Raw genomic sequence first — 15982 nt, 5'->3', positions numbered from 1 at the left:
CTACTCAGCAGGTAGAAATCAGGAGGATCGAAGTTCAAAGCCAGCCCAGATGAATAGTTCGTGAGATCCTATCTCAAAAAACCCTATCACAAAAAATTGGGCTGGTGGAGTAGCTCAAGCTGAAGGCCCTGAGTTCAAACCCCAGTACTGCAATAAGAAAAACAAAGAATCAGTTCATTTTAAATACAAGGGGATTGTCTACCCAAGTTAATGCTTTGATATGGTCATGTAATATTATATTAGCTATGAAAATAAGTCAGTTATATATAATAAAAGCCTGGGAAAATGTTATGCCGTTTTTTAGTTACAACATTTTTATTTTCTGGCATCTTAATTGATACTTATTTAATTAAGTAATTATTTATTTCATTTTAGGCAAGGCATGCACCAGTCTACATCTGCAGCCCTTTACCTGAATTTTTCTTTTCTTTTTTTTTTTTTTTTGAGACAAGATTTTGCTATGTTGCTCAGGCTGGCCTCAAATTTAAGATTTTCTTGTCTCAGCCTCCTGAGTGCTGGGATTACCGGCATGGACCACCACACCCACCTTTAAATAAATTTTTTTAAATCCCCAAATAAAAAGTGAATCAACTAAAACTCTATGATAGTATATTGGTAGTTACCATCCTTGATAGAGCATTGGAATTATTTGGAAAAAAAAGTATTAAAAATGCAGATTACCATCTCTGTCAACAAGGAATTTTATTCACTGGGACATAGGACTCTGTACTGTAAGCTATCCAGAATAATTTTGTTGTAGGTGGACCATGAAGTATATTTTAAGAGGCATTGATAAAAATGCTTAGCAGTTTTTCAGGTTCTGAGTCAGATAGACTGCTTCTGCCACTTAACTGTTGGTGCAGCTGTGGGATATGGAAGGTGGGGATAATGATACAACTTGCTTCATATTGGTATGGTGGAGCATAAATGAAAAAACACCAATTTTAAATTACACAGCCCTCTGCCTGATAGGCTTGCGATTGTCAGAGGGCTGTTATCCCAGTCACAAGAGAATAATTGTTTGGGGTTCAAGCAATTTTCTAACAGAGGGCTTTGATCAGTATAAAAGTTAACTTTCCTAGATTTGTAGAAATAAAGTGTTTTTCTTAACAGTTTCTTGGGTTTTATTCTACTATCTATAAACAAAGAACCACCAATAAACTACTGTAACATAAAACTGAATTGCTCCTACCTTCAGGCAAGTAGCTAAGTTCTTAGTGGGCATTACCTTGAAACCATTATCACAAAGTCAATTACTGTTAAGTTTCTTATGTAAATTCTGACATGGGCAGATTTATATTCCCTATAAATTCTTTGTTTCTGGCTACACAGTTTACTGTTGGTGTCTTTGCAGACTTGTCTACTCAAATAATATTTGATACATTAAGCTTTTCAAATAATGTATTAGAAACGTAGAAACTTGTGATACAAATAAGGACTGTTATATGATTTATAAGTAGACAAAATATTTTTAAAACATTTAGTAACACCATTTAAATTAGTGTAATGAGTTAAAGTATCTAGGAAACAAAGAAGAATTAAAATTTTCACTTGTAAATATCATTCATGTTAGAATGCAGTCACCTTTATAATTACTTCTTCACACACAATTATTATGTAACATTTAAAGTCACAGTAAGTTGAATATACAAATTTTGTTTTCCAGTATGTAAGTCAATGAAACTGGGAGCTGTTTGTATTCAATGCAGAGTTAGAATAACAACTTTGATTTACACAGAAATGTTTTGTTTTCGTGATGGTATGACTATCATAGCCCAGGCTGACCTGGAACTCAGTGTAATCTTGCCTGTGTCTCCCAAGTGTTGAGATTATATGTACACATGTACTGCCTCACCTGGGAGGAATTAATTAATTAGTTTACTTATTTATTTTTGCAGAGCTAGGGATGTAACCCAGGGCTTCAAGCACAGTAGGCAAATGCTCTACCACTGAGCTACATCCCCAGTCCCATACAAAATTACAGATTTTGTCATGGCAAGTACATTTTTCAGAATTGCAAATTCCAAGCTATTGTTATATTACCTTTGTTTAAAATAAAATGAATTAGAACTTAAGCTCAAAGTTCTAGTTTTTTATGGCTTAATCGAAATTAACCAATTTTTTAAAAAATCAGATTATATTTTTCTACCATAATTTCGTATTTAAATACTTAAGATTAGATTTTATTTTTTTTTAAGTTGTCAAAATAATAACAACCAAACAAAAACAGTTTGTTCAGGGGCCAGGTGCCTGTGGTTCATGCCTGTAATCCTAGCTACTTTGGAGGCTGAGATTGTGAAGATTGGTTTGAGGCCAGCCTAGGTAAATAGTTCATGAGACTCCATCTCCAAAATAACCAGAGCAAAATGGACTGAAGGCATGGTTCAAGCAGTAGAGCATTTGCTTTGCAAGCACAAAGCCCTGAGTACAAACACAGCCCCACTACAAAAAAAAGTTTGTTCAGGGCTTGGGATGTACCTCAGTAGTAGAGTACTTGCCTAACATGCTTGAGACCCTGAGTTTAATCCCCAGCACTGCCTCCTCTCTCAAAAAAGTTTTTTGGTCTTGCTTGGTAGTGCACATCTATAATCCCTGCACTCATATGCTGAGGCAGGAGGATTTTGAGTTTGAGCCAGCCTGGGCTACATAGTGAGACCCTGTCTCAAAAACAAAACAAAAAATAAGTTTGTCAAGTAAAAACAGGATTTAAAAAAATTTACCCAGTATCATTATTTTTAAGCACAAACATCATTAGCAACTCCCATACTGCTTGGTTTACTTCTTAGGTTTATACATATTATATGAGAATTCTGGCAAAGTGTAGCACCAGGTGTCAATATGTACATCTAGATTGCCCTTAAAAAGAAAAAATAAATAACAGTGCTATGTTTGCAAATTAGCACCTGGCAGGAGCTTAATTAGGGTTCATGCATTCTTTGCTCTGAGTGATATAGTCACACAAAAACAGAACTGATTCTGGAATTACGGGAGAGGTGAAGGTGATGGGATTTACTGTCATGATCCTGAGGCTTTGAATTCAAACCAAAGTGACAATAATAGAAACCCTGACATCAAAAAAGATGCGTACCTTGTGATGATTTGAGAACTATGCTATGAAGGCGTGCTGCAAAGTATATTTTCCAAGCCTTGCAGAGATTTAGATACCTGGGTCTTCTCACATGCTGCTGAGAAAGAACCCACAATGCTGTGGGGAAGAAGTTGGGAATCTCCTTTGATGGTTTTTTGTTTTTGTTTTTGTTTTTCTGGCAGTACTGGTGTTTGAACTCTGGGCCTCATGCTTGCTAGGCAGGTACTCTGTCACTTGAGCTATGGTCCTATTTTTTTGCTTTAGTTATTTTCACATAGTATCTAGTGTTTTGCCTGGGACCTGTCTCAGACAGTGATCTTTCTACCTATGTTTCCCTCATTGCTGGTATTAAAGGCATATACTCCATGCTTGGTTTATTTGTTGAAATGGAGGTCTTGCTAACTTTTTGCCCCAGCTGGCCTCAAATGGCTGATCCTCCTAATTTCCTCCTCCTGAGTGCTTGGATTGCAGGTGTATGTTACTATTCCCGGCTTAGGCAGGATTCTTAATAACAAGTTAATCTTTAAAGCTATTTGTACCAACGATAATCAGAGTTTGAAATAGGTTAGTAAAAATAGTTTTTCTGTCTCTCCTTTCTTACTTTTTTTTTAGCATTTGAGGAATGATTCTGCTTCCAAAAACCAAATCTTAGTCATTTTTGCTTTTTCTTATATTTAACATTTCCTTATCCATAGTCACTTAGTGCACATTGTTTTAGAGTTTTCACAGACAGACCAAAACTCAAAATGTATGTAGTTTTAATGAACTTTTCACAATTTTAAGTCTGTGTATCCCAACTTCTACTATAGTATATGAATATAGCCCTAGCCAAGCGCTGACTGGAACAGCTGAGTGTTCTTTTCTCAGTCTGAAGGCTCTTGCTAAACCTTTGAAATGTCCATCTTGTGATCGAATTACTCACTAGTTCTATGTTAAACTATCATCTTTAACATAGTTTGTCATTAGAAAGTAAAATTCTTTTCTATTTCTTGCCTGGTATCTTGATTCCATGGCATAAATCTTCTGTAAAGTTAACCTTTTCTTTGTTTCTGAATTAAAAAATAGTATTTTTCTTTCTGTCTACTCACTATCTGTCTTGCTTTCAGATTTTAAGCATCATGATTTATCCTTATGTCACACTCCCTTTCTTTTCCTTGGCTAACCCTTTAGATGTTCTTCATGTACCTCTTTATATGTCAAGACCACCAGGGCCTACTTTTGTTTGTGCTCCCAAAAAACTCTTTTTATTCCTTCATGCACTAGGTTAAAATGACTTAATTTTCACTACTGTTAGGCTCTAAACATATTGTTTATTCACAGCCATGTTTGTAGGTTTTAGTACAATCTCAGCATATGACACTATTTTTGCTAAATGTTTACAAGATATGATATAGTTATTTTACTGTTTAAAATTTATTTTCAGTTTACAGAAAACAATTATGTATATTATATGATTTTTGACAATTGCTTCTATACTTTTTCCCCCCAAATACTGTGATGGTAGAAGGTGCCAATTTACCACAAGTAGATTATGTACTTACTATAGGAAGCACTGTACTGTGTATACATCATCTCATTTAATTCTTACGCCATTCTTGAGGATAATTTATATTTTTTATCCATTGATATCCAAAAGAGGAAACCAAGTTTAAAAGAAGTTAAAGAAATTTTCTCATCATCAAATGGCTAATAAGAAACAAAATTGAAATGTTCAAACCACAAAATGCATACTTATTATATCAAGACTAGAGATAATTTATTGATACAAACTGATTTTATTCTTTAATCTTTTCGTGAGTAGCTTGTAAAAGTCTATAGATAAAAGATAAAAGTCATTGTTGTGTGGTAGTTGTTATTGTGGTAAGCCATCACCTTTGGACTTGCTTCAGACTTCTTGCAGATTTACTTTTCTGATTTCCTTTTTATCTTTTGGGGGACTTACGGATGGTTATTTTTTTCATTTCTTTTCAATAAAGGATTTCATTTGATCCAAGCAAGATAGTTGAATGATTATCCATTTGTCTACAGTAAAATAAGTAATAGAAGGCTTGAAATTTTCATTTTAAGAACTGTTGTTGCTATTTTCCTTAATGCTGAACATACTATTCTATAGAATTAGGTTGTATTTTGAAGAAAATGTGTGCCTAGAGCATCTTTCTTATATATATATTTTCAAATAAATTAAGAGTTTTTGGAGTTTCCCTAAAATGTATAAGAATAAATAAGCCTACCAACTCAGTTATTTCTTTGAGTGATAGAATCTGGATTCGGAAGTAATTAATGTTAAATTTTGAAGACATCATATACTTCATTACAAATATCTTCTAGCACCTTCCTAGCAAGTATGAGGCCCTGAGTTCAATGCCAGTAATGCCCCCCCCAAAAAACAAAAAAGAATGTTTTCTTTTCGTATCTAATTTGAAATTTATATTGTCCCTGTGTATTTTGTCATTTATCTCAACTGAAAATATGTGTATTATTATGTTTCCTTATCACATTTTACTTTATAATATTAAATACCTCTTTCAATAAGGGAAAAATGTGTTTTACAGTAATTCTTAGGGCATAAACTGCCTAGTAAAATTGTGTCTCCCCTGCATTATCCTCTTAAGTGTTAGTTGTGGTGTAAGACTTAATGCCATATTTTTTATTATTCATATGTGCATACAATGCTTGGGTCATTTCTCCCCCCTGCCCCTACCCCCTCCCTTACCACCCTCTCCGCCCCCTCCCTCTCCCCGCTACGCCCTCGATACCCGGCAGAAACTATTTTGCCTTTATCTCTAATTTTGTTGAAGAGAGAGTATAAGCAATAATAGGAAGGAACAAGGGTTTTTGCTGGTTGAGATAAGGATGGCTATACAGGGCATTGACTCACATTGATTTCCTGTGCGTGGGTGTTACCTTCTAGGTTAATTCTTTTTGATCTAACCTTTTCTCTAGTACCTGTTCCCCTTTTCCTATTGGCCTCAGTTGCTTTTAAGGTATCTGCTTTAGTTTCTCTGCGTTGAGGGCAACAAATGCTAGCTAATTTTTTAGGTGTCTTACCTATCCTCATATCTCCCTTGTATGCTCTCGCTTTTATCTTGTGATCAAAGTTTAATCCACTTGTTGTGTTTGCCCTTGACCTAATGTCCGCATATGAGGAAGAACATAGGATTTTTGGTCTTTTGGGCCAGGCTAACCTCACTCAGAATTCCATCCATTTACCAGTGAATGATAACATTTCATTCTTCTTCATGGCTGCATAAAATTCCATTGTGTATAGATACCACATTTTCTTGTTCCATTTGTCAGTAGTAGGGCATCTTGGCTTTTTCCATAACTTGGCTATTGTGAATAGTGCTGCAGTAAACATGGGTGTGCAGGTGCCTCTGGAGTAACCTGTGTCACAGTCCTTTGGGTATATCCCCAAGAGTGGTATTGCTGGATCATATGGTAGATCAATGTTTAGCTTTTTAAGTAGCCTCCAAATTTTTTTCCAGAGTGGTTATACTAGTTTACATTCCCAACAGCAGTGTAAGAGGGTTCCTTACACCACCTGTTTTTGGTGGTGTTGCTAATGATGGCTATTCTAACAGGGGTGAGGTGGAATCTTAGTGTGGTTTTAATTTGCATTTCCTTTATTGCTAGAGATGATGAGCATTTTTTCATGTGTGTTTTGGCCATTTGAATTTCTTCTTTTGAGAAAGTTCTGTTTAGTTCACGTGCCCATTTCTCTATTGGTTCATTAGTTTTGGGAGAATTTAGTATTTTAAGTTCCCTATATATTCTGGTTATCAGTCCTTTGCCTGATGTGTAGCTGGCAAATATTTTCTCCCACTCTGTGGGTGTTCTTTTCAGTTTAGAGACCATTTCTTTTGATGAGCAGAAGCTTTTTAGTTTTATGAAGTCCCATTTATCTATGCTATCTCTTAGTTGCTGTGATGCTGGGGTTCCATTGAGAAAGTTCTTACCTTACTAACTCCAGAGTATTTCCTACTCTTTCCTGTACCAACTTTAGCGTTTGTGGTCTGTTACTAAGATCCTTGATCCATTTTGAGTTAATATTGCTATAGGGTGATATACATGGATCTAGTTTCAGTTTTTTGCAGACTGCTAACCAGTTTTCCCAGCAGTTTTTGTTGAAGAGGCTGCTTTTTCTCCATTGTATATTTTTAGCGCCTTTGTCAAAGACAAGTTGGTTATAGTTGTGTGGCTTCATATCTGAGTCCTCTATTCTGTTCCACTGGTCTTCATGTCTGTTTTTGTGCCAGTACCATGCTGTTTTTATTGTTAGTGGTTTGTAATATAGTTTGAAGTTGGGTATCGTGATACCTCCAGCGTTGTTCTTTTTACTGAGTATTGCCTTGGATATTCATGGCCTCTTGTGTTTCCATATAAATTTAACAGTAGATTTTTCAATCTCTTTGATGAATGTCATTGGGATTTTGATGGGAAATGCACTAAACATGCAGATTACTTTTGGGAGTATAGACATTTTTACTATGTTGATTCTGCCAATCCATGAGCATGGGAGAGCTCTCCACTTTCTATAGTCTTCCTCAGTCTCTTTCTTCAGAAGTTTATAGTTTTCCTTGTAGAGGTCATTCACATCTTTTGTTAGGTTTACACCTAGGTATTTGATTTTTTTTGAGGCTATTGTAAATGGAATTGTTTTCATATATTCTTTTTCAGTTTGTTCATTATTAGTGTATAGAAATGCTAATGATTTTTCTATGTTGATTTTATATCCTGCTACCTTGCTGTAGCTATTGATGATGTCTAGAAGCTTCTGAGTAGAGTTTTTTTGGTCTATGAGGTATAGGATCATGTCGTCTGCAAATAGGGATATTTTGACAGTTTCTTTACCTATTTGTATTCCTTTTATTCCTTCTTCTTGCCTAATTGCTCTGGCTAGGAATTCCAGTACTATGTTGAATAGGAGTGGAGATAGTGGGCATCCTGGTCTAGTTCCTGATTTTAGAGGGAATGGTTTCAGTTTTTCTCCATTAAGTATAATGTTGGCTGTAGGTTTGTCATATATCGCTTTTATAATGTTGAGGAACTTTCCTTCTATTCCTAGTTTTCTTAAGAGCTTTTATCATGAAATGGTGTTGAATATTATCAGAGACTTTTTCTGCATCTATTGAGATGATCAAGTGGTTTTTGTCTTTGCTTCTGTAAATGTGGTTTATTACTACGTTTATTGGTTTTCATGTGTTGAACCACCCCTGCATTCCAGGGATGAAGCCTACTTGGTTGTGGTGAATAATCTTTTTGATGTGTTGTTGAATTCAGTTTGCCTTTTTTTTTATTGAGGATTTTTGCATCAATGTTCATTAAGGAGATTGGCCTATAGTTCTCCTTTTTGGAGGTGTCTTTGCCTGGTTTTGGGATAAGTGTAATACTGGCTTCATAAAATGTTTTTGGCAGTTTTCCTCCCCTTTCTATTTCGTGGAACAGTTTAAGGAGGGTTGGTATCAGTTCTTCTTTAAAGGTCTGATAGAATTCAGCAGAGAATCCATCAGGTCCTGGACTTTTCTTTTCGGGGAGACTCTTGATTGCTGCTTCAATTTCATTTTGTGTTATAGATCTATTCAGGTGACTAATATCCTCTTGGTTCAGTTTTGGATGATCATATGTATCTAGAAATCTGTCCATTTCTTTTAGATTTTCAAATTTATTTGAATACAGTTTCTCAAAGTAGTCTCTGATGATTTCCTGCACTTCCATGGTGTTTGTTGTTATCTCCCCTTTTGCATTCTTGATTCTAATAGTTTGGGTTTTTTCTCTCCTCATCTTAGTCACATTTGCCAGGGGTCTGCCGATCTTTTTTATTTTTTCACAGAACCAACTTTTTGTTTCATTAATTCTTTGTATGGTTTTTTTGGTTTCTATTTCGTTGATTTCAGCTCTTATTTTTATTATTTCTCTCCTTCTATTTGTTTTGGAATTGTTCTTGTTTTTCTAGGAGTTTGAGATGTATCATTAGGTCATTGATTTGGGATCTTTCAGTCTTTTTAATATATGCACTCATGGCTATAAACTTTCCTCTCAGAACTGCCTTTCCTGTGTCCCGTAGGTTCCGGTAGGTTGTATTTTCATTTTCATTGTCTTCCAGGAACTTTTTAATTTCTTCTTTTATTTCATCAATTACCCATTGTTCATTAATCAATGAGTAATTCAGTTTCCAGCTGTTTGCATGTTTTTTGTCTTTACTTTTGATGTTGAGTTCTAGTTTTACTCCATTGTGATCAGATAGAATGCACGGTATAATTTCTGTTTTCTTATATTTGCTGAGGCTTGCTTTGTGCCCTAGGATATGATCTGTGTTGGAGAAGGTTCCATGGGCTGCTGAGAAGAATGTATATTGTGTAGGAGTTGGATGAAATGTTCTGTAGACATCAAGTAGGTCCATTTGACCTATTGTGTATTTTAGGTCTTGAATTTCTTTATAGATTTTTGTTTGGATGACCTATCTATTGATGATAATGGGGTGTTAAAGTCTCCCACAACCACTGTGTTGGAGTTAATATATGCTTTTAGGTCTTTCAGGGTATGTTTGATGAAATTGGGTGCATTGACATTGGGTGCATATAGGTTGATAATTATATTTCCTTTTAGTCTATTTCCCCTTTTATTAATATGGAATGTCCTTCTTTATCTCGTTTGATCAATGTACGTTTGAATTCTACTTTGTCAGAGATAAGCATTGCTACTTCTGCCTGTTTTCAGGCGCCATTGGCATGGTAAATCTTCTTCCAGCCTTTCATCCTATGCCTATGCTTATTTCTGTTGGTGAGATGGGTGTCCTGTAAGCAACAAATTGTTGGATCTTCCTTTTTAATCCATTTCGTCAAGTGGTGCCTTTTGATGGGTGAATTAAGTCCGTTAACATTAAGTGTTAGTACTGATAGGAATGTGGTGATTCCTGTCAATTAGTTGTCTTAGTTGTTTGAAGGTTTGATTGTGTGTACCTAAGTTGAGGTTACTCTCTACTTTCTTGCTTTTTCTTTTCCTGTGGTTTGGTGCTGCCTGTCCTTTCTCGGTTATGTTGGGTTTCACTTTCTGTGTGCAGAATCCCTTGAAGAATCTTTTGTATTGGTGGCTTTGTGTTCATATATTGTTTTAGTTTCTGCTTATCATGGAAGACCTTTATTGCTCTATCTATTTTGAATGATAGTTTTGCTGGTCTTTTGATGGAGTTGGTGAGTTCTTGAATTTTCTTTTCACAGGTCTTGAGTTGTTTAATTAATAGTTCTTCAGTTTTTCCTTTAATTACCATTTCATCTTCGAGTTCTGAGATTCTGTCTTCTTTTTCTCTATTTTGCTGGATTGGCCTTCCGTTTTGTCTTGCAATTCTGTTTCGTTCTTTTTTCTACGGTTTTCCATATCCTGTGTCGTTTCCTCTTTAATGTTGTCTATTATTTTCCTGAGTTCATTTATCTCTTTATTAATCGTGTTCTGTTTCACTTTGGTGTTTATACAGTGCTTCTATGGTTTCCTTTATTTCTTCTTTTGCTTTTTCAAATTCTCTATTTTTGTTGCCTTGGAATTCCTTGAGTGTCTCCTGTACATTTTAATTGCCCATATCCAGTATCATGTCTATAAAATTCTCATTGATTACCTGTAGTATTTCTTCTTTTAGATTATTCTTATGAGCCTCATTGGGTTCTTTGGCATAGTTTATCTTCATTTTGTTGGAGTCTGGATCTGAGTATCTGTTTTCTTCATTTCCCTTTGGTTCCTGTACTAACTTTTTGCTGTGGGGAAACTGGTTTCCCTGTTTTTTCTGTCTTCCCGTCATTGCTCTTGTTGTTATTGTCTCTGGACTGTGTGCAGTTAAGTATTTTCTGGCTTGTAATAATAGCACTAGTGATATTTAGAATGGAAGGGTGAGAGGGGATGGAAAACAAAGAAGTTAAAGGAAAGGGAAAAACAAATAAACAAGTAGAAAAACAAAACAAACAAAAAAGTTTCAAGGGTATAAACAGGGAGAAACAGTGTACTAATCAGTCGTAAACTGAAAAGGCATTAGAGAGGCAGAGGATTGAAAATAAAAAATAAAAAGAATAAAGATAAGAATAAAAATAAAATATAAGTAAATGAAAGAAAAAATATATATATATATAAAATGAAAATTTTATATATTCTGGATATCCTGGATATGGTGCTTCACATGTTGTTCTGTAGGTGTCTTATCAAAGGGGAAAAATAAAATAGAACAGAACTGCACAAAACAAAGCAACAACAACAAAAAAAACCCACAAAGTGTCCCAAGTTCAAATGCAATACAGTTTCAATAAGTTTTTCAGCATGCAGGTGTAGTTCGGTTGTTTTCTCATCAAAAGTAAGGAGAGAGGAAAAAAAAGTGTGGAGACAGGTCTGTGAATGGCTATCTGCAGCTGTGGCTCGCCTGCCTGCTTCTGTCAGCCTGATGTTGCTGGAGGCTTTATTTATGCAGATCTCTGGCCCTGCAGTCTTTATTTACTTAGAGTTCTGTGCGTGAGCGTGAGCCGCTGCTACAAGCTTTCCCCTTTCTAAGCACACTGGGGGAGGTGACACTGCACCCGCTTTCTCCGGCCATGTGTTTATTTACAGGAAAATGGGTGGAACTGGAGATCATCATATTGAGTGAGAATATGCCAAGCTATAAAGCCAAATATCTCCTGTTTTTGCTCATATGCCACAACAATAATAATAATATTGGGACATGAGTATAAAAGGGAGACTGTCTGGGAGTATAGGGTTCTGCGGGTGAAGAGAGTTAAATCTGTCTGTCTATGAAGATAGCATAATGAAACCTACCAAATACTGTTTGAAGAAGGGGGGAGGAGAGCGGAGAATTAAGGGAAGGGAATATAATAGAGGAGGTTAATTTGTTCAAAGTACAATGTATGCGTCTGTGGATTTATCTTGTACTATTAATGTATGCTAATAAAAACAAAGATATTCTCATTCATTCACTCCCTCTCTCCTCTCTTTCTCCTCCTCCCCTTTCCTTCTCTTCTTCCTCTCCCTTGCCTTTCCCTTCACTCCCTCCCCAGTGTTTCCACTCAAACCAGGGCCTTACTCATGCTGGGCAAATAAGTTATCTTTCAGCAACATCCCCAGTCTCTGAGATTTTTTTCTTTATCAGCAACCAGATTATGGTTGGATCTGGGGGATTATTTTTCACCAAATTTCGGACAATTTCTGCTATTATTATTTCAGATATTTTATTTCAAATATTTCACTCTCCATCTTTAGTCATCCCAGTTCATAATTATTTATAGTTGCCATTTCTTTCCTTGATATATTTAATTCTTAAAATATTTGTAACAGATATTTTGAAGTCCTGTCTGCTAATTCCATTATCTGTCATTTCTAAGTCTTTCTCTATTGGTTTTGTGACATATTTTTCTACTTTTATGTTTTCTTTCAATGCTAGACATTATGAAGGTTATATGGGATCTCCCAGCCCTACATGAGCTCTGGGATTTTTCAATATACAGTTCCTCAGTATTTGTTCCTAGCCCAGCATTAATGAGTTTCACTCTGCATATACCGCTTAGTTTTCTGCTAAAACTCAGCAGGACACCCACATAGATTTTTGGAGCTCTTTATTTGCCTAATTCTTTCCTCTCCAATAGTTTCTCTCCAAATTTCACCTCATCCTCTCTATACTAGCCTCTGTTCTTAACTCAGTGAAATTTCTGTAAAGTGAAGTTCCTTATGCCTTGTTAAGGTTTGGAAAGTGAATGCAATCAGAAAGCCAAGAAATGAAAGTGGTCACCTTATTAGTTTCCTTGATCTTGTGAAATCGCAATCCTGCACTGCCTGTTCTGTAATTTCTAGAAATACTTTATGTTTTGTATGTGTCTCTAGTCATTTATGGCACAAGGGCAAATGTGATACTAGTTACACATTATGGCCCGAAGTTCACATTCCCAGATTTACACTTAAAATAGAAGCTCTTTGGTTTCTGTGTCTAGTTGAAAATAAATATCTTGTATATGCTTTTTTATTTTTTTTAAATTCCTTGGAAGGAAAAAACACATTAAATTTAGCCATGATTGAAATTTACCTTAATTTTTGATACACCATTTATTCAATAAGTATTGAACGTGTAAGTCAGCATAATGGCAGAATGTACGAGACCTGGGTCCTGCTATTATGTTTACAGTGTAGCCAGGAGAGAAATTGTACACAGAAAATAAAGGTTAAAAATTTAAAAAATTAAAGCAAATATAAAAGTTATTTGAAAAGACTAAAAGAAATGGATCAGTTGTATATTTTATATGTTGTATTTAAGCAGCCTACTTAATGATAAATTGTAACTTTCTTTTTTCTGATTGCTTTTTTCACTTGTTTTTTGGTATTTTAATTTAATTTTCCTACCATTTAATTATGATATGTTTATCTTTCAGTGTTTTGGTTTGTCATAATTATTTTTAGAAACTTCATTGATAAAATGTATTCATGGAAGGTATAAGGATTAATTAACTGCCCAGAACACTCTGAGGTTTTTTAATCTTACTTGATTTGACTCTTAGTGGAGGAATCAGACATCATTGATCTCGAAAAACGGTATTGGTTGCTGAAGGCTCAATCTCGGACTGGACGATTTGATTTAGAGACCTTTGGCCCTTTGGTTTCACCACCTCTTCGTCCTTCTCTAAGTGAAGGTAAGAATCATTCCATTTTCTACAAATGTTCATTGGTAAATAAATATACCTGAATCCATCTCTTATTTTTAATTCCTTTAACTCTGAAAGACCATAGTTTGCAAGTTTCTTGCCAATGGTGTACTATAGTGTACAAAAACTAAGGTGGAAATTAAGATTGCAGTCTCAAGCTTCATATTCTAACTGTGTGACCTTGCATAAATCAGTTTCACTCTCTGCACCTTAATATTCTCATAGATAAAATGAGTTTGACCAAGTCAGTGGTTATAAAATTGTGTTCTAATAAGACGTGTTAGCAGAAAACACATGGATTGGAGTGGTGGTCACTGAATAGGCAGAGCTCCAAGTTTACTTACATGACTCTACATCTTTCTCAGCTAAAGTGCCTCCACTTTTTTGTTGTTCATATAAGATTTTACTGCTGTATCCCTGTTGCCAACCCCTCCAAAAAAAAAAAGAGAATGCAGACTGCTAGATAAGAACATCTCTGAGGTCCACTATTGCTCCAGACTTATGGTTACTGTCATGTAAAAAAAAAAGAAAGAAAGAACTAAAGATGATACCATAAATACCATATTTGGAATCTGATTACTAGAGTTCTGCTTCTGGTTGTGAAGGTTTTTTGTTTTGGGCATTATATAGTGCTGGCAATCAAACTCAGAGCCTTGTTCATGTTAGGCAAGTAATCTACCAACTGAGCTACACCCTCAGTCTGGTTCTGAAGTTTTTAAACCTACTTCCTGTTGAGCTTTAGTTTTCTAATTTTTAAACTGGGACACTGAATTAGATTCCTGGAATATATGATCTGCATTTTTTTCAGATACTTTTTCAAAAGTACTCATTAAGGAAGCCAGAGCAGATAACACTCTGAGTTTCCACTGCCTTCAACAGTAAAGTTGTATTTTTACCTCTTTAGAACAGGAGACCAATATTTCACTTAAAATAAAAAATACTCCATTTATTTTATAAAAAATAAAAACAGTTTGGAAAACATAGGATTAGGACTGGAGGCGTGGCACACTTTGTAGTAATAAAAGATACTGTAGTAAATAATATCTTCTTATAGTATATTTCCTTTTGCTTCATGAGAGAGTTTTTTTGAATATTTATTTAATAAGCAACTCAACTTTTTGCTGTCCTTTTTCTTCTCAATCTTTGTAAGTTAGGATAATGGTTGTAATTTCTGACCTTTCTTGATCCTTAAGTTTTTACTTGTCAACTAAAAAAGATATCATAGGCATCTTTAATCTATTAGAATTTATATGAGAGTTAGAGACAGACATAATCATATGAAAGGATTATAATATGTTTCTTCTGGGAACATAAGTTTCAGTTACAATTATGCTAAGAGAAAAAGAAATTCCTGAGACATTGGGATCTACTAATAAACTTTTTTTTCAATTCAGACAGTTTATGGGACATAGTCATTCCTCCTTTCATAAGCATGTCAATATTAACATTAGGAAGTTTGTTTATGCTGTCTTTTTTTTTAAATTTTATTAAAGGTTTATTTAATGCTTTTGATGAAAATCGTGACAATCACATAGACTTTAAGGAGATATCCTGTGGGTTATCAGCCTGTTGCAGGGGACCCCTGGCTGAAAGACAAAAATGTAAGTGGGATAAGCAGTGTCCAAAAATTACAAATTATGTACAGAAAACAATTAGCTGCATCCATGTAAGATCATTTGTGATAAGTGTTAATCTCATGTTGGTGTTTTACTGAGGTCATTCTTAAAGTTGTAATCATCTGTTCTTTTTTTACTGGGGAGCAGTTTGGAATACTTGCTGTCAATAATAGGGTTTATTTTCCAGAAAAATCTGTAATTCATAGTAAGTGAAAATTTTAAATATTTAGGAAGTGTTTTCTTTTACTCTGTGGAGAATTTTGTGTTTTGTATAATCTGAAGTATAACTTATTTTCTGTCATTTGTGCACATTTATATTTTATTGACAAAATGAAATTTGTAAGAACATAATTTTATTTAATACTAAGTGGTCTTTATAACCTAGCTAAAGTGATATAGCATGATTTATAAGGATAAATATGTTACATTATTAAATCTTAACCATGCTTGATAAAATGAAACACTTTACATGTAATTGGAATCTAAAGCAAATATGTTCACAAGGGTAATTATTTCTGACTTCCTAAAATAGAGCTTCACAAATGTTACGGTGTTGTGTTTGGTATTTTTATCTTATTTAGTAATGTCGTTCAATGATTCACTCACTTGATTTAATA

General features: G+C 34.8%; 1 protein-coding gene across 2 annotated transcripts in view; it reads left to right on the top strand.

Moving 5' to 3' along the window:
- Usp32 (ubiquitin specific peptidase 32) overlaps positions 1-15982 on the top strand; it is a 171594-nt gene that overhangs the window by 77738 nt on the left and 77874 nt on the right. For both annotated transcript variants that reach the window (XM_074046329.1, XM_074046330.1), the window contains exons 6-7: positions 13606-13737; positions 15243-15350. In XM_074046329.1, coding sequence (XP_073902430.1) covers positions 13606-13737; positions 15243-15350 — 240 coding nt within the window. The remainder of the gene's footprint in view (positions 1-13605; positions 13738-15242; positions 15351-15982) is intronic.

This window comes from Castor canadensis, chromosome 11, assembly GCF_047511655.1.
Source record: "Castor canadensis chromosome 11, mCasCan1.hap1v2, whole genome shotgun sequence".
Classification (NCBI taxonomy): domain Eukaryota; kingdom Metazoa; phylum Chordata; class Mammalia; order Rodentia; family Castoridae; genus Castor; species Castor canadensis.
This window is presented reverse-complemented; position numbering and strand designations above follow the sequence as displayed.